At 27.8% G+C, this 27,497-nt stretch overlaps 1 protein-coding gene across 4 annotated transcripts in view; it reads right to left on the bottom strand.

Moving 5' to 3' along the window:
* Positions 1-3,977: 3,977 nt before the first annotated feature.
* The window catches only part of LOC101236131 (leucine-rich repeat-containing protein 34), a 68,337-nt gene continuing 44,817 nt past the window's right edge, over positions 3,978-27,497 (bottom strand). For all 4 annotated transcript variants that reach the window (XM_065799223.1, XM_065799224.1, XM_065799226.1 and 1 more), the window contains exons 5-12: positions 27,398-27,481; positions 20,074-20,202; positions 18,980-19,075; positions 17,916-17,951; positions 15,200-15,318; positions 14,142-14,297; positions 13,592-13,718; positions 3,978-4,217 (exon numbers count right to left, since the gene is read on the bottom strand). In XM_065799223.1, coding sequence (XP_065655295.1) covers positions 4,101-4,217; positions 13,592-13,718; positions 14,142-14,297; positions 15,200-15,318; positions 17,916-17,951; positions 18,980-19,075; positions 20,074-20,202; positions 27,398-27,481 — 864 coding nt within the window. In that variant the 3' untranslated portion in view covers positions 3,978-4,100. The remainder of the gene's footprint in view (positions 4,218-13,591; positions 13,719-14,141; positions 14,298-15,199; positions 15,319-17,915; positions 17,952-18,979; positions 19,076-20,073; positions 20,203-27,397; positions 27,482-27,497) is intronic.

Genomic DNA, 27,497 nt, shown 5'->3' with positions numbered 1-27,497 from the left:
CTACATCCAGACACAACAAAGAACGCTCTTTTTTGACATAAGAGTTATTAATAAAAAGCTTAGGAAGTTTTAAGGGAACGTTGTCTTTATCATGAAGACGATGGATGAAAGTATGTTTTGTTTTTTCAATATTTTTGGACTATTTATTCGATATAAACCATTGGCTTAGTTTTGCAAGCTCTTTGTTCATTGTTGCAAATAAAATGTTAATATCTTTATTAGAATAAAATACATTAGTATCGTCGGCAAATAAAATTGAGTTTAAGATATTGGAAAATATACTCAAGTCATTCATATAAATGAGAAATAAAAACGGTCCTAGAATTGATCTATGGGTTATTATTTATTAGTAATACTTCCAAGAATTTCGGTAGGTATATTTTTATAAGTAACAGATAAGCTAAGGTTTTTATAAGTAACAGATAAGCTAAGCTTTTGACTTCAATGATGCGTAAAAATCACTTGCCACTTTTTGCTCGTTTTTGCTCCGCAATTTTTTAATTATATTTCATATTTTTATATTTTTAAGCGTACAAGGAGCGGACCAGAAGGGTTGTTATCTCTGCACTATTACTATTTTTTTGCTTCTTCCTGTGTTTTCTTGAAAACTTACCATTATCAATAAACTATAACATATTTTTTTAGTCATTTAATTAAAATAAACCTTAATTTTATGTTCAGGGATTTTTTAATTTTAAACGGAGTTTATCTTAGATTTGTTAGATGTAAAAGAATTGACCCGAAGAATGTTTTTTGATCTAATGCAGTGCCAAATAACATCAAACATTAATGAAAAATTGAATTTTTTAAAACACTACGCATTAGCAACAGATAATTACGCAGACGAACAAATAACAGAAGTAAAGCCAAGTTTATCGCAATTTAGTTCTGAATTGAATCAACGATTAGCAATAGTGTACAGGGACAAAAAAATTTTTTTCATTCCTGTTTGGAATTTGTGCGATACCTGCACAATTCCTTTTTCATCCCCTTTTGAAGGAATGATTGAGATACCTGCTGTACTGCATCAAGGGGGGTACGTCAACGCAGAGCTTTAAAGAATTAAGCGAGAGAAGCAAAGGACGGAAAATAGAAGACATAAGTAGCATCACAGATTCAGAAACTTTGATTTGTGATGCCTAGGTGGTATTATGTGTTAAAGAAAATAGAACTGTTTCAAATATTCTAAAGGAAATTATTGTCTCTCCAAAGCGGGAAAATATTCATAAGATATATTGACGTTTCACATAAAAGCAAAACGCAGCCATCGGTATTAAGTGCACTGGCCATGTTAGTCGAAGTTGGTCTTTCCAGAAGACAATATGAAGTTATTAGAAATTTGTGTAAAGTACAATATCCTTGCTAAAGTAGCCTGAAAAAGGCAAAAATGTGTTATTATCCAAATAAAAAATCTTATTATGTCACTGAAATTTGTATCGCAGTCAATTTACAAGATTTATTAGACCATTCAGTTACGCGATTGTTAATGTATTTAGAAGAATTGGTAGGAAATTTAAACGTACCTAAGCCTGGATTTTTTAAATAATGGCAACACTAGCCGAAGATTTTTTACCGACCCAGAGTTGGCAGATGAAATGTTTTTGCCTTTACCGCCAAAACAAGGCTAGAAAGCTCTCCAAAGAGTCTTGCAACCCTGACGAACTTAATAGATTAATACTTGGCTCAGATCTTATTTTAACTTAAATGAGAAAACTACCAAAATAAAAACCATTTTCAAAGGAAACCTTGGAGATGCTACTTCCAGCCGAACATTTAAACCTTACTGATAATGCTGAATTAGATAAATAATAGTGCCTTTTTCATAATAGTTATTTTGAAATTAAATATTAAAACTTTTACCTAAAATATAAAATACTCAAAACAAAATTTTTTTATTTATTTAATATTTTCCATAGCTTAACAAAAGTTATATAGCAATTACAATTCTTTAAAACAACACTTAACCAAGGTTTCATTTTCAATACAGATTGAAAATTAGGTTAAGAATAGTGCAGTTTTCCACCAGGTATAATAGGTTTATTTTTTATCATGTTCATGCATTAACACTAAAGCAAAATGTAAAATAAAAGGAGGAGGGATATTCTATCATCCGTATATTTAAAAAAAAATCTTTTTTCTCTCTTTTTATTTGGTTTCGCTACTTGTCTCTCCTAAAAAAATTACTTTTTTCAATTAAAGGCTAAAAATTTTTTTTGGCCGTCAATCGATTAAACCACAGTGCGCTGACGCCGTGCAGAGTGCAACAAAAATTTTACACAATTTTGTTTAAATAAGTAAAATTTCTTGTCAACTATAATCTCTAAAATCTTGTTTGCCTAATATGATAAAAAAAGTTGAGACATTTCCGAATACACTTCCAGATTGTCTATAGGTTGTTTGAAATTAAATTAAAAAATGTTGACCCGTTTACTCTTCAGCCAACAAAAACTAAAACTAAAAACTGCTGCCAAAGGATGATTAACCTCCAAAAGTAGCATACACAATATGTGCAAATATTATTTAAAGATACGCATACATACGCATGCACCCATTCATTAATATTATTTTATTATATATATATTTTTATTTCCTATTATATATAACACTTAATGAATTTAAGAACAAGATGTAGTAAAAACTATTGATAAACAACGTAGCGCTCAGCTTTTTTTGAAGTATTAGTGATACCTACTAATAAACTACCGTCGATTGGAGGTTTTGCTTCCTTACCGATGTTATAAAACTTGCCTGGGCAAGGCCATCTCTGGAGGTGGCGTTGTTGTTGGACCTTGTCAAGAAGAGAAACAGCATCATTAGAAGAACCAGCCTAAGAATTCCTTGCAGAGACAAATAAGAGATTTGTTGAGGTTGAGAATGAAATTAGGAGTAAGAAAATGACGAGCACGATAAAGAGAAGCAATCTTAATTGCTAACTTTACAATTGCTTGGATATTTGGTTTCCATAAAAGATAAGTTGTAAATAATAATTCAAGAAGAAGTAAAGAAGGCCCAGTGAAAGGGTAGCCATTTATTAATATAGGAATGTCGACAGTATTGCGATAGTTGTTTGCAGTAAAAAAATGAGTTTTATTGGAGTTAAAATTAACAAGCTACTGCAAGCCTAAATCTGTTACAGAAGTGAGATCAGATTTAAAATCGCTGTCTTAAACATACACACCCTAACCTTGTACTCATTCGTATGTCTTTGGGTAACTCCCCTCTCTTCATACCTGCGTACGTACTTTATGGAAAATCTCTTATAATTCTCATTACGTAAAAAACTTGAACACTTTGCGACTTCGAATTAACAACAAGAATTAACAGCCACTTTTCTTTTTAATAATATTTTAAATATTAGTAAAGTTTTCCAGAAAGTAACAGGATTGCACTATGCATCATAGAGTCACAGCAACCGTTTACAATACAGTTCATGAATGATCACGCATGGAAATTGCGAACTAGTTGATTTCATGTAGCTATTTTTATGAAAACAAATTGCTTGTATTTCAAGTGAAATATTATACTCCTACAACTCATAATACATTTTTGATTAGAAATACCAGTCATCAAATATTTTCAGCTAAAGTATAGTATTTTGAAAATTATTGTATATTTTTCAATCTATGACATAAACAAGCAAAAAAAAAAACAAAAAAAAAAAAGATGATAAATATGTATATTTTTTATTTATTCAGGCAGCCTAAAATATGATAAAAATATTTTTGTTATAATTGTTCTTTATGAAAATCATAACAGTATGTATTTTGCAAGTCCTAACTTCTAATTGTTAAAACAAAGAAAAATAAAAAATCGCAAAGAAATGCCAAGTAACAAAAAATCAATTTACTCTATAACTAAATAATGGGGATATAAAGGAAAGAAAAGGTTGATAAATCTAATCAGTAGCCATCACGAGACTTTCTTTCATTTTTTGCAAAAAGTAAAGCCCTTATATCGTAACCACTAAACAAAATTAATTTGTTATTTTTGTATATTCTTATTTCTGCTATTTACATATATACATTTGAAAAAATATATAACATTTTAAATTTTAAAAAAAGTAAGTTTTCAAAACTTTGAAAGTTTAAAAAAAATTCATTTTAAAAAGGACTTGAAAGCTTAGCCAAGTATGGTACACCGTCAACAACGTATCCCATAACGTCAGTATCTTTTTCATTTAGTCGGGTTGGTGACTTACACGTAAGTTCTAAAAATGCCTAAAATAAAGAGTGTAACAAATGACTTCTACAATCATACGCATGGCTTCTACAGAATTGGACTGGAAACCAATACAGTACATGCATGCATGCATGTATGTATGTATGTATGTATGTATGTATGTATGTATGTATGTATGCATGTATGTATGTTAGGGTGTCCCAGCCGCCCCTTATATTCTAAAAAAAATCTGTTCATATTCTTAAAAATTGCTATTAGTTCTCACACGCAACTCGGTTAAATTTTTTCAAAATTTTATTGGATTTAGGGGAGCACAAGACTCTTGAACACTTACCGGGTCCTTAATATTATAAAAAAAAAAGTTTTTTAAAAGTTGGGTCTCAAAAGAAGCGAAATTATATGAAAATTAAATGTGAAAATTGAATATGAAAAATAATAATCATTTTATTAAAAAATTATTATTATAGAGTTTATTGCAGAAAAAAGACCTTTTATAACAAAAATTAAAGCAGTGTATTTTTTTGATAATAATTCCCTAAAAAATCTTAAATAATTTTTTTATAAAATGATTGTTATTTTTGAAATTTTTATATAATTTCGCTTTTTTTGAGACCCAACATGACATTCTTTTAAAAAACTTTTTTCATAATATTAGGGATCCGGCAAGTCATCTACAAGGTCTTGTGCTCCCCTAAATCTAATAAAATTTTGAAAAAATTTAACCGAGTTGCTTGTGAGAACCAATAGTAATTTTTAAGAATATGAACAGATCTTTATTAGAATGAAAAGGGCGGCTGGGATACCCTAATTTATGTAAGCATGTATGTATGTATGTATGTATGTATGTATGTATGTATGTATGTATGTATGTATGTATGTATGTATGTATGTATACACACATAGTTACGTAAAGAAATCTGTGATAAATAAAATGTTATTGGATAATATTTAGGCATTAGACATGTATTTTAATTGCTTTCAATGTAACTTCAAATTTTATTAAATACTGTGTATTCTATTGTGACCATTTTTATATTACCTGAATTTTGCAAGTGTCTAAAAATGTCAGCTTCTGACCTAACTGCTAAATAGCAAGAGACACAAAAGTGTCTTTTTCCAAGTATAACACTACAGTTGCAGTTAACATAAACTAAATTTAATATTGAAGTATATAGACTTTGCTTTACATTGCACAGCCATGGTGTGCCAAAAGTCAAAATTATTTTTATTCAATTTTTGTATAAAAAACTACTATTCAATGAACGTAACATATTGATTTACATAAAAACATAAGGATTGTTAATCAAAAAATGCGCCTTCACTAAAACTTTTTAATTTTAAGTTGTCACCCTGAACAATATTTCAGGCGGTCAAGCGCTTTTCTTAAAAAGTTTAGAAAAATATTTTTTTTATATGTTTTGCCATTTAATTTTAAGTAGTTTATATTTGAATTGTAGTTTTAATATATATATTGGCTATCAATTGGCATTTCTGTTTATCTTCTTGAACGTATTTGACTCATTTTATGATCAATCAAAGATGGTCTGTTTAATGGTTGAAATAATTGCGTTTTTTTTGCTAATACTATGCTTATATTTTTTCGGCCATGTTTAGCCAGGATTTTTATGGCTGATAATCACTGAAAAAAATATATTTAATGAGTTAAAAACAGTTTTGGTTGCAGATACTTGCAGATGTAGACTAGGTAACTAAAACATTACACATGATTTTATACCGTGACAACTGTCAATGAAACATTTTTTTTTATATTACTTTATGTTATTGATTATACAAAAACCCTATATAAATAGGTTGCTTAGATATTGTTAGTAAATTAATCGCCAACTATATTTAATTTATATTATATTAGATTATGCAAAACATATTTTATATATATATATATATCTATATATATATATATATATATATATATATATATATATATATATATATATATATATATATATATATATATATATACACACACACACACACACATATATATATATATATATATATATATATTGACTTTTCCATTTGTAGAATAAATAATAATATAACAATGAAGTACCATTATATATACAACTGCATTAGATCCAATACGTCTATACAAGATCCAGCAATTTATGATCAATTAGTTGTCAAGTTGTTAAGTCAAGACTTAAATGATTCTGAAATTATAAGAAACAAAATAAATGTATTCCTAAAGAACTTGAAGTCTTGTTGGATGATGTTAACCGCAAAGTTGCAGCATTTGAGAAAAAAATATACAAAATGGTTGGATTCTGACTTTATACCTTTTGCATATGTTCCACCTGCTCCTCCAACAATTGTTACTACTCATCTTGGTAGGCCTACTTTAAATTTTGATGAGTCCTCTTTGAGATCTAAGTATAGAAAAATTGCTAATATGGATCAATACTCAGCTAGCCAACTATTATTTGCAACTAAAGTCAAATTTGGATAAAATATTCAGCCTAAAAAAGCCAAACAAGCAGAAAAATTGTTAGTGGATACTATATCCCCATCTTGTATGTCTACTGATGAAGCTTTGGCCCTTATTTTAGATTGTAATTTGACAAAGGCATCTTATCAACTTATGAAAAACAAAGTTTATGAAAAGGAATGCAATCTCTACCCAGCATATAATAATGTTAGAGTGGCAAAAGATCAATGCTATCCTAAAAACATTATCGTAACTGACTATTCTGCTAGTGTTCCACTTCAAGATTTACTGGATCACACTACAACAAGGCTTTTGGAGACACAGACTAGTGTTTTAAATGCAAATGAGTGTAATAGACTTAATCTAATATACAAAGCTGGTTTTGATGGCTCAAGTGGGCATAGTATTTATAAACAAACATGTAATGATGATGAGCGTACTAGGAATCTGAAGAGTTAGGAGTCTCTGTTTATTACATGCTCTGTGCCTTTAGAGCTCTCATCTATTGTCAATGATAAAAAGATTATTCCTTGGATTATATCCTACATAATGGTAAGTCTATTGATGTTGACCATAATATTGAAATAACTATGATTGATAGCAAAGCCCATACTGCATTATCAGATGTAACAGACTCATCATAGTGCTGCTCTCTATGTGGTGTTAGTCCTAAAGAAATGAATGATATTGACAAGGTATATAGAAAATATTTTGTACACAGGTACACCCTGTATATATACATATGAATATATATGTATGTATATATGTATATATATTATATATATATATATATATATATATATATATATATATATATATATATATATATATATATATATATATATTTATTGATAAATGTTGTATATTGCTGGAAATACAACTCTTGTCTGTTTAAGAGTGATCAATATCTTTTTGAAAAAAAAAAAAAAAATAGATCAAATAATATTAAAATTTTTTAAATGAGAAAATACAACTTTATAATTAATATTATTATAAAGTTGTATTTTCTCATTTAAAATATTTTAATATATATATATATATATATATATATATATATATATATATATATATATATATATATATATATATATATATATATATATATATATATATACAGAGGCGTAGAAAGAATTTTTTGGTGTTCGAGATAGGTAACTTCCAGACATGGAGCAAACTCCAAACATTTATATGTTTATACTTATGTTAAATAATGAGGGTTTGCAAAAAATTGCGATGATTGGAGGCTGGGAACAAAAAAGCCCCACAATTTTCGCCCCCCCTGCCCCAAACGTGAGAGCAACAAGTTGATGAAGTATTTTTTGTACTATTCTTAACTAGACTTATATTCATCGATAAATTTTAGATTTCATTTTAAAATATTTTAGCGTTCAAAAATTATGACCATATAAAGTTTAAACCCCCTCAATTTGAGGGGGTTGCAAATTTATATGGTAATAATTTTTAAACGCTAATAAATAATACTATGAAACTTAAAATTTATCGATGAATATAAGTCTAGTTAAGAATAGTACAAAAAATACTTCATCAACTTGTTGCTCTCACGTTTAGGGCAGGGGGCAAAAATTTTTGGGGCTTTTTTGTTCCCAGCCTCCAATCACCGCAATTTTTTGCAAACCCTCATTATTTGACATAAGTATAAACATATAAATGTTTGGAGGTTGGTCCATGTCTGGAAGTTACCTATCTCGAACACCAAAAAATTCTTACTACGCCTCTGTATATATATATATATATATATATATATACGTAGAAAATCACTTGTTTTTTTTGTTTTTTTTTTTGTTTTTGTTATTTCACCTCCCCAAGGCCCAGAAGGCCACTACAGATGAGGAGGCTACTTAAGTGTGGTTATAACCCTCTCTCGACTTTATAACTCCGAAACACGAACCTTGACGAACAAGGCCACTGCGCGGAGAAACAAGTTGAGCGCGGTACTACCAGGGACGTGGTGGGGATCGAACTCGGAACCTCTCGCTTATGAAGCGAGCGCACTACCACTACACCACTACCGCATATAACTTAACAAAAGTTTTTCATTTAACACTGTGTTTCATCAATAAAGACTCATCAGAAATGATGCATTTCTGATGAGTCTTTATTGATGAAACACTGTTAAATGAAAAATTTTTGTAAAGCAATTTTCTTCAAATTTAATTTATTATTGCTCTGTTCTTTTAAGAACATTGAGCACTCTATTTTGTAGAATACATTTTAAAATTTATGTGTGTGTATATATATATATATATATATATATATATATATATATATATATATATATATATATATATATATATATATATATGTATATATATATATATGTATGTATATATAAATATATATATGTATATTTATATATAAATACACACACCTTTTTATATTTGATTGGTTTAAAATGCAGTTTTTTATTTATTACAGGTGTTACTAAAGTTGCACACTCAAAATGGGTTACAAATGGGATTTCAATTCTACATGCATGGATACGAACATTTGAATGCTTAATCCACATTGTTTATAAATTGCCAATCAAGAAATGGTTTTCAAGATTACCAGCTGACAAGCAACAAATTGAAGTGCAAATGAAAAAAATTCAACTTGTTTTTCAAAAGAAAATGGGACCGATTGTCGATAGGCCAAAGGCTAGCGACTCAGGAACATCTAATGATGGCAACACCTCCAGAAGAGCCTTTCAGAATGAACAATTGTTTTCTGAAATAACAAGACTTAATTTTGAACTTATAAAAATGCTCCATGTTATTCTGACTTGTATTTCATGTGGTTTTGAGCTTGATGCAGATTTATTCAGGGAATACTGTACACATACAGCTAGGTTTTACGTGGAGTACTATCCATGGTACTATATGCCGCAGAGCATTCACAAAATGTTAATTCATGCTCCCAGTATTGTTGATTATATGACCTTACCAATTGGGCTCTTAAGTGAAGAAACTATAGGGGCCCGGAATAAAGATTTAAAAAAGTGAGTATTTTACACGCAAGTGTGACTGTACCAAATGTAATGAAGATTTATTTAAGTGATTATTTTGCTCTAGTGATCCAGTCATTTCTTCACTAAGAACAATAGTTAGTACTATAAAGAAGGTTTTGCCAGAAGGTGTTCTGCAATTGTTAAAAAACAGTGTTTAGATGTTCTTATGGATTTTTACATCCTAAATTTTGGTTTCTTGCTTTGATTATTATTAAAATTCAAATTTATGCATTGCAAATTAAAATTGTCAGTATTCTATAATTAAGATAAACTAAAAAGTTGCCACCTACGTTTATTTGGAACACCAAAGCATTAAAAATCCTATTTTTTTAATAATTTTCAGAAAATAAGTCAAGAATTTATATAAAATTGATTGTCACTATAAAAAGCTTGTTGCTATGCATAATAAGGTATCCATAGCAACCAAACTTGATATTATAATATAAAATGCATACCTCGTATTAGCTCTTACCAAATATAGTATATATGACACAAGTAGGTTAATGCTACGCCAAAATAGGTGTCCATAGCAACCAAATAAAAAATAACTCCTTCATAAGAAGCGCAGACCTTGCACTGGTGCTTGTGGCAAACTTAGTATGTATAGCACACATAACAAGTCTGCAACTATAAAAAGGAGGTCGTTGCTATGCAATAATTAGGTATCCATAGCAACCAAATAGAAAATAACACCTTAATAAGAGGCGCAGATCTTACACTAGTGCTCATGCCAAATTTAGTGTATATAGCACACATAACAAATCTGCAACTACAAAAAGTGGGTTGATACTATGCAAAAATTAGGTATCCATAGCAACCAAATAAAAAATACCATCTTAATAAGAGGCGCAGACCCTACTTTGGTGCTCATGCCAAATTTAGTGTATATAGCACACATAACAATTCTTCAACTACAAAAAGTAGATTGTTGCTATGCAAAAAATAGGTATCCATAGCAACTAAATAAAAAATAACACCTTCATAAGAAACTCAAACCTTATATTGGTACTCATGCCAAAAATAGTGAATATAGCACTACTATTAAATTAGTTATTAATTTTGTCTCAAAATTGGCCATTCTGGCCCACTGTACATAGGTTCGATTTGATGGTGCAAATGACACCCAATAATTGAGACTTAAGTAAACGATTAGTATATGTTGACAACATATTGTTTCCTTAGTTCAAAATTAACTTTATGAGTAACATAAAGTGGTATACCAAACAAAAAAGTTAATTTGTACATGTTGGATGTCGTAAAGTGAAATGTAAAAAAAAAAGATAGAAGGTAAACTTACAGAGTTGTGTACAACATCATTTAAGGACCAGCAACACCCTAAATACAGCTCGCTAATTTCACTCCAGGTTTTACATGTACTTCTACCTTCATAATTAGAGCTTCTATACATCATGCAAGCAATACTGTGTCCCTTTCTAGGAGGAAAGTTTATACTTGCCAGTCCACAGAGTTATTTGACCTAGGTCCTGCAATTTACAGCAATAACTCTGGTATTCGACTGACCACCAGTTCACAAGTTTTAAGATGCATGATGCATCGTTGCATCACATGGTGATCAAACAGGATCCATTGGGGCATAATCTAGGTTTAAAAGAACAAAAAGCGTTGTAAGTTGCTAAATTCTACCATAATGCCAATATCTCAATGGTAACAGAATGTAGAACATATAAGGTAAAAAAACTTCCTTAATGATAACAACAAGCTTCATTCAATTGATGAAAATCTACCATAATACTCTGACTATGCAACGCAAACCATAAACTATACAAATATTATTAGCACCAACATTCCAGCTGTGACTGATAAATACTGAAGCATTAATTATAATTTTTTTTCTTTTTTACTCTTTACTTCCATCAAGGCTGCAAACAACCACTATTAGAGTTGGAAGTTACTGGAAGGAAAAGATGAAGTTTATAGGGCAAGATAACGATTGACAGACGACTTAAAAGATTGCAAATTATATGAATCAGGAAAACAAAATGATGGAAGCAAATTCCAAAGAACTGATGTTCAAGGAAAAAAACTAGACAAATAAGAGTTTTTAGAGCACTTAATTAAATTACAAGAGACTTAATTGAATGACAAGTAACACGAGAATGAATTATAATAGATGTCACAAGAGACACTAACTCTTTAGAGCAAAGCCTATTATAGTATTTGTAGAAAAGATACTTAGGATGTGGCACTTGTCCAGTCAATGAAAAGTGACAGAGCAGGCAGCAGCACTGGAGCATATAAAATGTTAAAATATTTACATTGAGGCTTTAAAATCCACAGTATCATCTTAATTTTGATAGATGATGTTGAGAGGAATGTAGATGTTAATGTATGCATATATATATATATATAACCCATGGAATTAGGAAACATGAGCTCGGCAATAAAATTGTTGATCACAAACTGTTAGAGGTTGGCATCAGATTAGAAAAAAAAATTTGAGTTTGGTGCCCAACCAGGGGCGGATCCAGCATTTTTTGACCTTTGATATAGCTAACTTCTTGACATGGAGCAAACTCCAAACATTTATATGTTTATACTTATGTCAAATAAGGATGCTTTGCAAAAAATATTGAATATTGGAGCCTGGGAACAAAAAAGCCAAAAAATTTTTGCCCCCTGCCCCAAACGAGAGAGATGAAAAAATATTTCATCAACAAGTTGATGAAATATTTTTTGTACTATTTTCAACTGGACTTATGTTCATTGATAAATTTTAAATTTCATTGTAAAATAGTTTTGCGTTTAAAAATTATGACCATATAAACTTTAAACCCCCTCAATTTGAGGGAGTTGCAAATTTTATATGGTTATAATTTTTGAACCCCAAAAAATTATACTATGAAACTTAAAATTTCTCGATGAATATAAGTCTAGTTAAAAATAGTACAAAAAATATTTCATCAACTTGTAGCTCTCATGGTTGGAGCAGGGGGATAAAAATTTTGGGGCTTTTTTGTTACCAGGCCCCAATAACCACAATTTTTTGCAATGCATCTTTATTTAACATAAGTATAAACATATAAATGTTTGGAGTTAGCTCTATGTCTGGAAGTTAGATATCTCGAAGACTAAAAAATGCTGGATCCGCCCCTGTGCTAAACAAACATTGACTTAATGTGCTGTAAAAAACAGTTTAATTCTTGTGTTTTTTGCAAAAATTGAGACATCACAAATTTTTTTTGAGAAAGATCTGACCTTATGCACCAAGGTACAATTAAAGATTACAGTTCTTGGCAAGGTGACTTCGAGCTGTGTGGACACTAACATTAACAGTAGGAGGCAAAAAATTTAAGTTCTATTATATTTATGTTAGAACTATAGTCGAATTGAAAGAATTGCATTGATTCTTTCAAAGCCTACCTCTTTCATGGAAACTTTCCTCGACTTGTGCATGTTTAGCAAGTGATTTTGTAGCCAATCTTTTTGACAATGATTGAATTCCACATGATTTTAATGTACATAAAGCATATAAAATACTTTGGTATTGGTTGATAACTACATAACCACCCATGCAATGCATTATTGAATAATGTGTTGCCATGCATATTTTGAATTTATGAGTAAATATCTGTAATAACTATGGGTAATCAGCTCTATTTGGTCATAACTCTGTGTGCGTGTGTGTGTGCATGTGTGTTTATACACACACAAACACAAACATTTAATTCTAACTTTATTACACACTCACAAACATAAACATATACAAACACAAATATTTAATTTATTATATATAGTACTTTATATAAAACATATCAGAATAGTAAATAAAAAAAATAAATACACAAACTATTCATAACAATGGTTTAAAATATGAAAGCTTTTTATATACTGAAACCAAAACTCGATTTTACATCTTAACAATATCTGTTTTAATATATTGTTAAGAACTTCTTTTCTTGTATTTTATATGAAAAACATCAAATATAAAAAAAAAATACTTGACAAGAAGCTTGATCAGTTTGATTTCCCCAAATATAGAGCTGCTTTAGTGTATAATTTGAGCGCAATGATCTAGCTAAAGAACAAAGACCTTCACCCAAAATAGAGTTATGACATATTACTAACCTAAAACAAAATATAATAAATAATAAACTAATTTTTGTGTAAAAATTATTTTTTGAAAAAAAATTGATTTTTTCTTAAGCATAATATTTTTTGCAAATAAAAAACTGGAAAAATTCATTTTTGCTAAAGCTTAAATAGAGACAAAAATTTGCCTCTCTTTAGGTAGACACTACTTTAAATTATTTAATGAAAAAAATGAATAGGAGCATACATCACATAGTCACATCTCAAAAAAATCATTGTGAAATTATGGCTTAATAAGAATTTCTGAAGCAAGACCATTAATATTTATAAAAGTTTTTATCTTTTTTTTTACTTTTCAAAAATTAATGCCACTGTTTGAATTTAACAAGTTACAAGCAGTGCAGTATTTGTCCGGATTATAAACATTTTAAATACAATTTCAAAGTTAACTAAACTTACGTAACAAGTGAAGTATTTCGAACACTAATTGCCTCACTTAATGCAATTGCTCCATCATCTTCAGCTTTATTATATGCAAGATTTAATACTTGAAGTGGTGGGTTTGTGGCTAAATAATTAGCAATAAATTTGACACCATCTCGACAAATCCGGTTACTAAAAAAATTAGAATACTGAATGATAAAAATTACTAAAAATTATAAAAATTTTATTAAAAAATCTGGTTATTTGAAAAATAAAAGAAAATTTACAACTTTTCCGAAGTTTTTCCTAGCTATCTGTTTTGACCTTATGTATCAGCTATAAAGTATTTTTATATACTAATGCTTTAGTATCAATATGTAGAAATAGAATTCTGTAAATAACAAAAGTTGCTTCCTCAATTTAGTAGTCATGTGAAAATAAACTAAAGCTTTGATGTAGTAGAAGAAATTTCAAATTGGGAGAAAGCATCCTCAATATAGTATTAAAAAAATGAGAAAAAGCATGCTAGATACAAAAGAAGTAATTTATAAATGAGAAAAAAGCATTCTCCATGTAGTAAAAGTAATTAAAAAGTATAAAAAATATACTCAATTTAGTAGAAGTGATGTGAAAATGAGAAAGGGCATCCTTGATATAGAAGAAGTAACTTAAAAATTAGAAAAAGAAACCTTCATGCAGTAAAAAAAACAACTTAAAAGTATGAAAAAACATCCTCAATTTAGAAGTAATTTAAAAATGAGGAAAAGCATCTTTGATGTAGAAGATGTAATCTAATGAGAGAAAGCATTCTTGATATAGTAGAAATAAATGACTAAAAAAATCACTAAAGACTTTCAAAAAATAAAAAGTCTTTTTCAGTTTGATACTGAATTTATTTTTGAAGTCATTATTTTTTTTTGAAATAATTATGTGATTCAAGTATTTTATTGCTAAATAAGAGTAAACAGAAACTAAAAAAAAAAAAAAAATTAAACATAAGCTAAAGAAATAAACACAAACTGAAAAAATAAAAAATAAACTTCAAAATTATTTGATTTTTATTTATTATTAAAAATAATAAAAATTAAAATTACCAGCTTAAATCAAGATGCAATAATGTTTTATTTTCCATAATGAGATCTATAAAACGCTCAGCCCCATAATCTTTAATGCCATGTTTTCCAAGATGCACTTCAAACAAGAAGGAATTATTCTTAAAATAAAAATTAAAAAACTTCTTACATGACATAATTGTCACAATTTGTCAAAAATATGTTATATTATACGATCTCATAATAATAAATATGATGAATAATAATTAAACAATAATATATAATAATTTTCAAAAAAAACTTTTTTGTGAATTTCACATTACTTTGGAATCCTCCTGAAAGATTAAATACTTATGGCATACACATTTTCCAATTTAAAAGTTTGCACTGATGTATTCAAAATACTAGTTATTATGATATATATTAAAGTATTTTAATAATTATTTGTTCTTATTACATTTAGGGTCTCAATAAATTATAGTTAAAAATAAATGATTTTATAAAATTAAAATCCTCAGTTTATATTCGCCTGGATTACCTATTTACTTTTCTGTTTCTCTGAACTTAGTATCAAGTAACTTTTGCAAAAAAATTAACTGAGCAAGCATTAACCAACAGGAAAATTAAAAAAAAAACAATATGTTTTTCAGGTTAAATCTGAAATATCTAAAGTTATATTTCTAAATCTATATAATTATATAACGTATAGTGGCCATAAATATGCTAACTGCATCTTCCTACTGTTTTGTAGGTCTCTAAGGTAAAGATTTTAGAGGTAAGCAGAAAATTTTTATTGACCAGCCTCACACCTCTTCTTCATTAGGCTGGCAGTAATGTAAACCTGTTAAATTATTTCTTGTTTTAAATTATAAATGCTGGATCTTATTGACTCTACTCATGGCCTCCTTGTTACTAACTATGCAACTCTTCCTGGTATCTCCTAATGAGAGTACAATTCTAAAACTCAGTTTAATGTTCTCAGGCCAGCTGATAGTAAGGTTTCCCAAACTCTGTGGTAGTTTTCAGATTTCATCAACAGATGTAAAATATCAGAGAATTTAAAAGTGCCATGTTGTGCATAGGTGTTCCTTTGAGTGCTCTTGGTGAGCATTGTCAATGCCACATATGAAGCTTTTTGTTACAACATTAGGTTAATTAGCAGGAATGAGGCAACTGTATCATTGCTTAAAGAGTCATGCAATACCTATGATTGATGCCAAGTTCTCTAATAATTTAAAACACAGTTAAAGTACCTAAAAACCTTAAACATAAAAATGATCATCACCATCTGATTGTTTCAGTCTATCTTTTACAAGTATTTATGAACTTTAAATCAACTTTTTATCAGTTGAATCTTGCATTATGCAAATTTCACCAGGCTTTTTGTTAGACTAATTTGATTTTAGCTGTTTCATCTTTGGATTTACAAAGACTCAAAAAGTTACATGTTTGACCTGGGCATATACTTGAGAATCAATAGACCTATTTTTCATGAAATCAGGAGAATCCTCTGATCATTGTTTTATGTGTTTTCATTTAGCACCACTTTAATCAATCATCTTTTTGTTTCTTCTTAATTGTTCTCTTTTATTTTAAGGCTTTACTCTTTTTGATGTCAATTCTGATTAAATTGACCAAGAACTATCTCTTTATCCATCAGTCAATATTGCTGTTATTGATGACTTTAATGCTCAACACATTGAATGGCTCGGCTCTAAATCACTGATCCTGTTGGTACTAAAGCCTATAACTTTTATTTTTCTAAACCTCTGACACAGATAAATAACTTTACAATATGTTTCCGGAAAAACTACAACAAGTACTTATCTTCACTCCTTGATTTATGTTTTGTCTCTTCACTATTCACTTCACGAAATCTCTTGGATCTAAACACGTATGGAAGCTTTATTCCTTCTTGCCAGTTTTGAGTCAAGCCCCATTTTAGCCATAGTTTTAACATTTTTCTGCAGTTTCTTAAAATAGTAATCATTTTTTTGATCTTTTTCAAAAAAGCAAGTTTCTTGAGAGCAAATATCTTTTATTATTGCAAGAGATCAACATAAAAAGGTGCTGCCTGATGCCAAGGTGTTGTCTGATATCAAGTTTTAAAATTCTAAGCTTACTAAAATTTGTATTTTATCTCTAGAATTTGATACAGTTCTTACACTTGCTTTTGTCTTTTCAAATTTGCCATTTAGCTAATTGAAAGGCCTGGTATTAAAATGCTATTGAACTATCTATGTCTTAAAACAAATCTGAAAGCTTCGACTACACATTCAAAAGCCAAATTGCCAATGTTATACAAGAATATAAAGAAGAAATGTGAAAGAAAAAAAGACATTACTGCTTGTAGTATGGTGGCTTTTAGACAATATCATTTATAATTCCACAACAGTCCACTATATCAGCAGGGATTTTGAATTAAAAAAGCTATTATTAGATTGCCACAACTTCATTGAAAGAAAAATGATGTTTATATCCCTTACAGATACAGTAAAAGAATTTGCATCCTTTTACCGTATCTGTAAGGAATAAATACATCATGATCTAAAAACATTTATTTGTATAGTTTCTTTCCTTGCACATGAATGTTTTGGAACTCTCTCCAACTTCATGTGTCCTTAATTCAAACATTTGACAGTTTTAAAAATCTTCTGTCAACAGTTTCTTGCTCTTAACTAACTTAAATAGGGGTTACTTGAAGCCTTATTGGGAGTGAATTAGTTTAAAAAGAAAAAAAAAATTAAGCTTTACTAACTTTTAACAAATTTCCAAAGTGTATTGCAAGCTCTTCCTAAAACAAGTTAATACAATCAATTAAGAAATAATTATTTTATAGTTTATTATAAAAACAATTATTTAAAGGTTATTTAGTTTTTTATAACAGAAAACTTTAACCTATAGTAAAATAAAAATACTTAAATGCATAGATCTTTTTAAAAAATCCAGATCATATTTAAAAAAATCCAGATTATATTTTAAAAAATCCGGAAAATTGTTTGGGTGAAATATGGGAAAAAAATCCAGAATATATTTTCTTCTTAATTTTGCTTTTAGCTTAGCTGTTTCTAATTTTTTTTTAAACTTTTCTTAGTTTTAAATCAGTGATGAGTGAAAAAACTTATAAAAAGAAACATCTTACAAAAATATATACCTAAACTTGTATGTACGGAAAACGTTTTAGATATCTGGAGAAACTAAAAGTTTAGAAAAACATTGGGAATTCCGGAAATATCCAGAAAAAGATAATACCTGTTTTTACAATTATACAATTTAAATACAATTTAAAACAAATAAAAAGTTTTTGTTTGCTTTAAATTAGTTCTGTCTAAAATTTGTTATAATTAAAAATCTAACTATAATTAAGTTTTCCATCTTTTTTTTTTTTTTTTTTTGTTAGTTCACCTCCTCAAGGCTGAGAAGGCCACAACAGACAAGGAGGCTACTTATTTGTGGTATAACTCTCTCAACCCTATAACTCCGAAACACAAACCTTGACGAACAAGGCCGCTGCGTGGAGAAACAAGTTGAGCGCGGTACTACCAGGTAAGTGGTGGGGATTGAACTCGGAACCTCTCGCTTATGAAGTGAGCGCTCTACCACTACACCACTACCGCATATAAGTCTAACTATAATTAAGTTTTCAACTACTTCTTATACCCTCATCTTACAAACACAATTTAAAGTTTTTTAACTTGTATATTTTCAATAAGTAAAGCAATTAAGTATTTATAATTATCAAATAAAAAAAGATTTGAACAGAATTAACAAATACAATATAATAGCACAAATCAAACAAATTGAAAAAGAATAAAATAAAACCTGCTGAGAAAAAAGTAATGGCCGAGTCACATCTAAAATTTTCAAAACTTTATTAACATGCAATGCAGCTGTCATATTTACAAGCGAAGTCATATTCTAAAGTTTTAATCAATAAATATCATTTATAAAAACAATAACAATGTTATTACAAAAATAAATGAATAATGTTACATTTTGAAAAGTTGAAATAAAATCAATTCTCACTGTGAGGTAAAATATTAAAAGTATTGAAATCAATATTGAAAACAATAAAGCAAGATTCTGAATTGCTGTATTTTTTAAACCATATATCAATATTTTTAAAAATACCAACAATGTGATATGGCTGACTATCCAGTATGAAACCCTATATCTCACCAGAGTTGCAAAGACATTGTTTTTATGGTATTTACTATCTACTATTAGGTTGTTTGTAAATTAATAAGTTATAGTTATAACAGTAGCAGTACTATATAAATACAGTACTTATATAGCAGTACTATATAAGTACAGTACTTGAACAGCAATGATATAAACAAGCCTAAATAAAGTAATTATAAGTGCTAGTTTAGATCTTATAGTTTTTTTTTTCTTTAAAATAATATTAAATATTATAAAATATTTTAAAATCATATTATTTATTTAATTACCAACAAGGTTAATATATGACTATATTTGCAACTCAAAGTTATATTTGGTTTTAAGGTAAAAAAGATATTTTAGAATTATATATATATATAAATATATATATATATATATATATATATATATATATATATATATATATATATATATATATATATATATATATATATATATATATATATATATAATTCTAAAATATCTTTTTTACCTTAAAACCAAAATAAAAAGAATTTTAGTCAATTCAAATTTTAATTATCAATCCAAAGATTAATCATGATTAAAAAAATTGCCAGTTAGTAGCTTGAATGATGAGTTCTTAAAGAAATGTTTATGTTTTTATAATAATTATATTTAGTTTTAGTAAAACTAAAACTAAATACAATTATTATAATCAAATTATATAACTATTATCATTTGTTTGTGTTATGTAAAGAACTACTAAATTTAGTTCTTTAAACTTAATGAAATACCTGGTCTGTGTTGTTAAGGCTTAATTTTTCTAATGTTGAGTTGACTTGTAGAACATTAGCAAGTTCTGTACCACCCTCTGGACCAAATTTATTTCCATCCAACACCAATACCAAAAGGCTTCTGTTAAACTAAAAATTTAATATTCAAACAAAAAATTAAAACTATAAATATTATTAATTAATAAAATATTACTATAAATGTCCTTATAGTAATAATAATAGAAATATTAATACACTATACTAGTGAATACTAAATTTCTAAAAATATTAAATATAAAAAATAAAGTATTAAGTTAAAAAATGCAGTGTAATTTTGTTTCATGTGATATTTTGGTCTGATTTGTACAAACTACCATCAGATGTAAAATTCCAATTAAAAAAACTGTTACAAAACAAAATACTGAAAATCATAAAGAAGTCATTACAAAGATGATATCAATAAAAAGATTTTTTTTTTTAATGATTTTCTTAAATAGTCGTCTCCAACTATTTAAAGCAACTTTACACTGTTATCCCTATTTAGAAGTAACAGGAACTGTTTAAACTCCTGAAATGTTTGCGCATAACTAACTTCAAGTGAAGTATAGCTGGTTTTTTTTTTGTGATTGTTGTTTATAGATAACATTTTTGGGTGCAGCCATTTAAATATCCTATGGCATTTCTTGCAATGTTCAGTCACTCCAGAAGCATGCCAATTGCCATTCATGCTATTAGTTTGGTGTTCTATGCTTCTTTGCAAGATTCTCTTTTTTGTTTTCTCAATATAAATTCCCCCACACAAACATGTAATCTTGTACACCTAATCATTACAAAATTATTGAAAAAGTAACTGAAAAATCAAAAATTCATCACTTTTAAGTTAGAAAAAATCATTTAAAAGAAAAAAATGATAAATTTTATCAAAAAACAAATAACAGTAAAAACTATATAAAAAAGTCTCTAAAAATAATTAAAAGGAGTTTTAAACCTCACTCAATTTCACCTAGATCTTCCCGCCAATTTTTTAATTTAAACCTAATTTTGCACCTTCTTATAAAAAATTACTGTTTATGGAGATGATATCACCTATTGAGTCATTTGCTATGAACTTCAGATAACCTAACAAGAGAACGATTAGCCTTAAACAATTTAAAAAAGAATAGATGTGTTAAATATTTATCCATTTGACAAGGTTTCTGGATTTGTTGTTATAAATTAGATTGATGTTTTTAAAAACTTTGTAAAGAAGTTAATAACTCAATAATATTAAACTATGATCCTATTCAGAAACTTACAATAAAGTTCCAGAAGTTGTTGTGCAAGTTTAAAAAATTAAAACAAATTTGATAAAAAAACATATATCCATTTATATCCATCAGATTGCATTCCCCAATGACTTTATGGCATTACAAACTGGAAAATAATTATCCAATGAAACCAGTAGTTTCTATCATCGTCACTCCTCCATATGGGACATCAGAATACCTTCTTAAATCATTCAACCTACCCTAAAGAAAAACAAAACACTCTTGTTGAATTCTACATCATTTGTCAACAAAGCTAAATCCTGGTGTGTCAGTCCAGATGAAATTCAAGTATATTATGTTATGGCATTGTATCCATCAATACTGATTGATGAAACAATACTCGTGATAATTGATTTTCTTAATAATGATAAAACTGATCTTAAATCAATAACCAAATTAACACTTACTGACTTTTACCAATAGAACTATGTCTTAGTCAATACTATTTTTTGTATAAAAATGAAATTAGTACCATACCTAACTCAGGTCCAATTAGATTATCACTGATGGTTGTAATTGCAGAGAGATTCTTACAAGAATTGGAGATAAGAGCTCTATAAATAGCAGAAATTAACTTTCACTAAAATCTCAAAGAAGGTATGTTGATGATAGCCATGCCATTTTTGAAATAGTTGAAAAGCATAACTAATTTCTTATTTTATAAAATCACCAAGACTCCAATATTCAGTACATGTAAGATGTAAAAAATTGAAAAGAGAGATATAAATTTTTTAGATATAAAAATAACTAACACAAATAATTACCATTGTGATTTTAAAGTTCACCATAAAGAAGTAATAACAAACATACAAAAAAAACCTCAAATATCAACCCTGCAACTATTTCTGAAGTTTTTAAAGGTTTCATATCATGAGCCAGTAAAACAGTGTTTCCCAACGTGGGGCGTAGGAAATTAGATTGTTCGGGCAACGTGGGGGCAATTAGATTGTTCGGGAGCAATAGAAAAAAAGGGGACTTTTCAGTCTAAATTTAACCACATAGTCGAATCTCCAGGAAACATCCATTATGAAGTGCATCATGCAAATTTTTTTCACTGGAATGCATTCGGCAAACTAGGATTCGGAAAACTAATTCGGTAAACTAGGATTTGATTTGGAAAACAAAAATTTGGACTAGGATTATCAGTTTCTTGTAACGTTCTGTCATTACCGTTAATTTGAAATAAAAGTAGTGCTATGCTAATAAAAGCAGTGTTGTGCTTACTAGAAATAAAAGCAGTTATTCAAATTTATTATTTTTTTCAAATTTTTAATACAATTTATAAATATAAGTGATATTTAAATATAATTGGTAAGTAAATATAATTGTAAATATATTTAATTAATTATTTAGAATTTAGATGCCTCAAAGAAAAATAAAGAAATATGTAATGATTGTTACGAAAACAATTCCCTCTGGACAATCATTTCAAACGCTAGTTCAGAATAATGATTAGTGATTGCAGAATAAGCAATTCCTTTTGGAGAATTGCACGAAGACTTATTGCAAAAGTATTCCCTTAAGAGACTAATTCCGCACAAGGAATTCTCTCTTAAAAACCATAGCGTTAAACATAATAACAGTTGGAATAACAAGTCGAGAAGACTACACACAGTTTATATATAACTAGTTGTTTATAATTTAATATTCAAATATATAGAAATAAATATATATTACAAAAACCAACGCAAATTCTTTTTCAATAATAAATAAGAATACGAAATATTACAAAATATATATTTTTAATTCCTAATTGATTTTAAAATTCATTTTTTAGCCCATGAGTAGTGCAAGCAAGAAAAAAATTTCGCAGTACTCGGAAGAGTTTTTAAAATTTGGTTTCATAGCTGCTGTCCATGATGCATAGTTACCTTTTTATTTATTATGCCAACAATACTTAAGCAATAAATCAATGAAACCAGGTCGTTTTGAAGCACATTTGAAGGCAAAACATAAAGATCAAATAAATTTGAATTATTTTCAAATTTTAAAGATAAATTATGATAAAAAAGCAACTTTAAAGTCTCTCTTTGCTGCTCATAATGTTAATATTAATCACATTCTTGAGGCTAGCTATCAAATTTCATTACTCATCACTAAATCTGGGAAAAATCATACAATAGGAGAGCAGTTAATCAAGCCTTCAATACCAACATTTGTTAAAACTGTTTTTAGAAAAGATGACCAAGACGTGAAAACCATGCCACTATGCAACAATACTGTCAGCAGAAGAATTGATGAATTGAGTAAAGATGTTGAAATACAATTTATCGAAAAATTAAAAACAAGACTTTTTTTCAGTGCAAATGGACGAATCAACATTGAGAGACAGCGAAGCAGTATTACTTACATATGTCAGATACATTGATAATAATGATTTTGCTGAAGAAATGTTATTTTGCAAATCATTAAAAAGCAGCACTACTGCTAAAGATATATATAGTACTCTAAAAAGTTACTTAGATACAAATAAAATACCAATGAAAAATATGTCCTGTGCTGCTGATGGTGCTCCTAATATGATGGACAAAAAAAAAAAAGGTTGCTTAAAACTGATGAAAGATGAAAATCCGGATATGCTTCTTGTGTACTGTGTTATTCACAGGGAAAACTTGGTAGCTAAAAATCTTTCTCCAGTTCAAAATAAAATAATGAACTTGGTTGTAAAATGCATTAATTCTATTAAAGTCAAGTTAAAACGAGAGCTCATTTTTAAATTATTTTGTAAAGAAAACAACAAAGCCCATGTGAGACTTTTACTTCACACTGAGGTAAGATGGCTTTCGAAACTCTTAAATATATTGAATAAAGAACTTCAAGGAACAAATAAAAATCTTGTCAATGCAAAAGCAAAGATATTAGGTTTTAATACGTCTATTGAACTATTTGAAAAAAACGTTTACCAAAAACAATTTGAAAAGTTTCATTGGCTTCAAAAATGTGAAGTAACTGATGCCGCTATATTTAATATTGTCGAGCATCTAAAAAACATATCAGCTGATTAAAAAGGAAGATTTTCCAATTTGAAAGAAATTGATTTTCCAACTTGGTTGATGCAGCCATTGTTAGTTAATTTATCTCATATTTCAAATATGCTGTACCAAAAAGAATTAGCAGAAATGCAGAATGACGAGTCAGTTAAAACTTTATTTAACATAAAAAGATCGATGGCATGGTTTTTTGAAGAGACCAAAATTAAATAACCAAGCACAACATAATGTGCAAGAAAACTATCATTACCGTTTCTTTCTTCATATTTAGCTGAATGCGGATTTAGTGCCTAATTGATTTGTTACTTGAAAAAGAAATTGCTTGAATATAACACAATCGGGAGATCTAAGAATGAAGCTAACAAAATTGGAACCCAATACAAAATCTCTTTGTAACCAGCATCAAACCAGCATCAAGCACAACTCACTAAATTTCATTTATTTTAGACTTAAATATCTGATGTATTTTATTTTATTTACTTATATATTGTTTATTATATTTTGCTTACTTGAATTTTTTTGTTTAATAAATAGCCTTTTGTGACTACTTCCTGCAGTATATCATTTATGGTACTTATGAAAAATTTATAATATTAAAAATTATTCACATGTAGCATGGGAGGACATTTTAAGTTTTTATGAGCTTTGGTGGGGCATGGCAGTAAAAAGGTTGGGAAACACTGCACTAAAATCTGCTTTGAAAAATACATTAACAATGGGATTCAGTTATAATAGTAACGTTGGTTGAAAGTGGTCATAAAAGATCAGATCTAGAAACAATTGCAGCAAATTACTTTTCAAGTAAAAACGATCTTAACAATAAAGTTAAGTTAACAAAACAAGAAAATAATGTTGCAGTAATAAAACTACCTTGACAACTAACACTTGGACCGAAACTACGCAAAGCACTTAAAACATATATAATGTCAAAGTTACTCTTACAACACCACCTAATTTAAAAACAATTCTCTGTAACAGCAAACCTAGTTAAATACCAAATAACAACCCTGGGGTGTACAAGATTACATATTCATAATTTATATTAAGGAAACAAAAAAGAGAATTTTGCAAAGAAGCATAGAACACCAAGCTAATAGCATGAATGGCAATAGACATGCTTCTAGAGTGACTGGGCATTGCAAAGAATGCCATGAGATATTTGACCAAAAACGTTTTCTGTAAATGACAACTATCATAAAAGATAAATAAGGGAATCGTTTGAAATTAATTACAAGGCTCAATTTAATTTTTGATAAAGTCCCAGACAAAGTGCCTAATCAAAACATGTTTGGGTTGGACAGTATCTGATCAAATGTTTAAAATTTAATTTTTACGGTTTTACGGAACCTAGTTATGCAATTTAAATCTTTGTCATGTTATTCAGTTTATTTAATGTTAGACTAGTGCAGTTTCTTTCTTTATTACTTAAAATATTTCTTTGCAGATTTTTGTTTTATAATAAAATAGTTTCAATTTAATATTGTATGTTTTTTTAGATAGACTTAAATTTTTATGCTGTAACTGACAACGCTTATTATTTTTTTTGTTTACAATTTGACAACAGCTATTTTGATATTTTAACAATTTTAAATGCAATAAAAAAATTGTTGCGTTACAAATAACTTTTGATCATTGATCTTTTTAAAAATCTTTATTTTACGGGAAGGCTTTAAATAAAATCAAAAATTAATTATAATGATTGTTTAAAATAAACACATTATGTATAAATTAAATGTTATATTTAAATTTTTTTCTTTAGTTGGTATGTATTTTTTATGATAAATTTAAACCTTTGAAACTATTTTTAAAAAATCTTTTAAAAGATTATTTTTTTAAGTTACTTTAAATTATGAATAAGTTAAATTAAATCTTCCCATGATTTATTCGCTTTATAATTTTTTGTTTCTATTTTACAAAGAATTGTTTAAAAGTTTTTGATTTTTTAAAACTTGACTAACTAATTAAAGCATGAAATGATTAAAAATTACATTTTTAAAAAGACTAGGTTATTTTTTTAAACAATTTTTTTTTGCAACTTTTTGAAAAAAATATTTGCTTAACTTAACAAAATTATATATATTTTCTTTTCAATAATTTAATTTCACTTTTCAATAATTTAAATAAAATTCGTTCATTTATTAAACACTCAATAGAAGTAATTTGTAAAAGCGTTTTGCGTAACTTTAATTAAACGTTTTAAAAGATAAGTTTTAAAGTAATTTTTTTCAAATGCAATTAAAAACATAACAAAAATTAATTTTCACATTTTTTTAGTTTTATTTTAAAATTAATTTATTTTCTTTTTCCTAGGGAATTGTTTTGCTTATTCTTTAATTTTTTCAAATTTTTTTAACAGTAGAATTTGTTGGATGTATAAAAAATATGGTTTTTAGTATACCACAGTATTTTAAAAATGTCTATAAATAAAAAAGCAAATAAAAAGTATTTAATGATGTCACAAATCCCATTATGTTTATGCATTACACATTTTATAATTCATCAATGTCATTGAAGAAATAATTATTATTTGTAACTATATTTTTTTAAATATTTATAATATTTATATATTTTTTAGCATTTTGATTTTTCTTATAATGGCTGAAAAATATTTAACACAACTATTTAAATTTTAATTTCTAAAAAAGATAATTTACTTTTATTTTAGTCATATGTTCAACTTCTCTGTAACCATGTTTCTCAAGGTTTGTGTTTCGGAGTTTTAGAGTTGGGAGATAAATTAATATAACCACAATTAAAGTAGCCTTCTCAGCCTTGGAAAAGTAAATTATACTTAAAAAAAAAGTGTTGTTTTTTTAGTTTCTAATATCTTAATATTATTTTACTATTTTGTAGTTTTTACTAATAATTTAAACAAGGAGTAGAGCGCTTGCTACATAATCAAATAAACAAAAAAAAAAAAAAATAAAAAGTGCAAAAAAAAATTAAAAAAAAAATTATGTTTTTAGAAAATGAAAACAATCTTTTTTATAATTACCTAGATGATGATAAATGATGATATATAAAAAAGGAAATTAAAGCAAAACCTACTTGAAGTGCATTGGCAATACTTTTTACACCTTCAAAATGAATATCATTGTAACTAAGTACCAGAGTTTGAAGTGTAGCTGTATCCTAATTTGATAAAAAT

Source organism: Hydra vulgaris, chromosome 06, assembly GCF_038396675.1.
Source record: "Hydra vulgaris chromosome 06, alternate assembly HydraT2T_AEP".
Taxonomy (NCBI): Eukaryota; Metazoa; Cnidaria; class Hydrozoa; order Anthoathecata; family Hydridae; genus Hydra; species Hydra vulgaris.
This window is presented reverse-complemented; position numbering and strand designations above follow the sequence as displayed.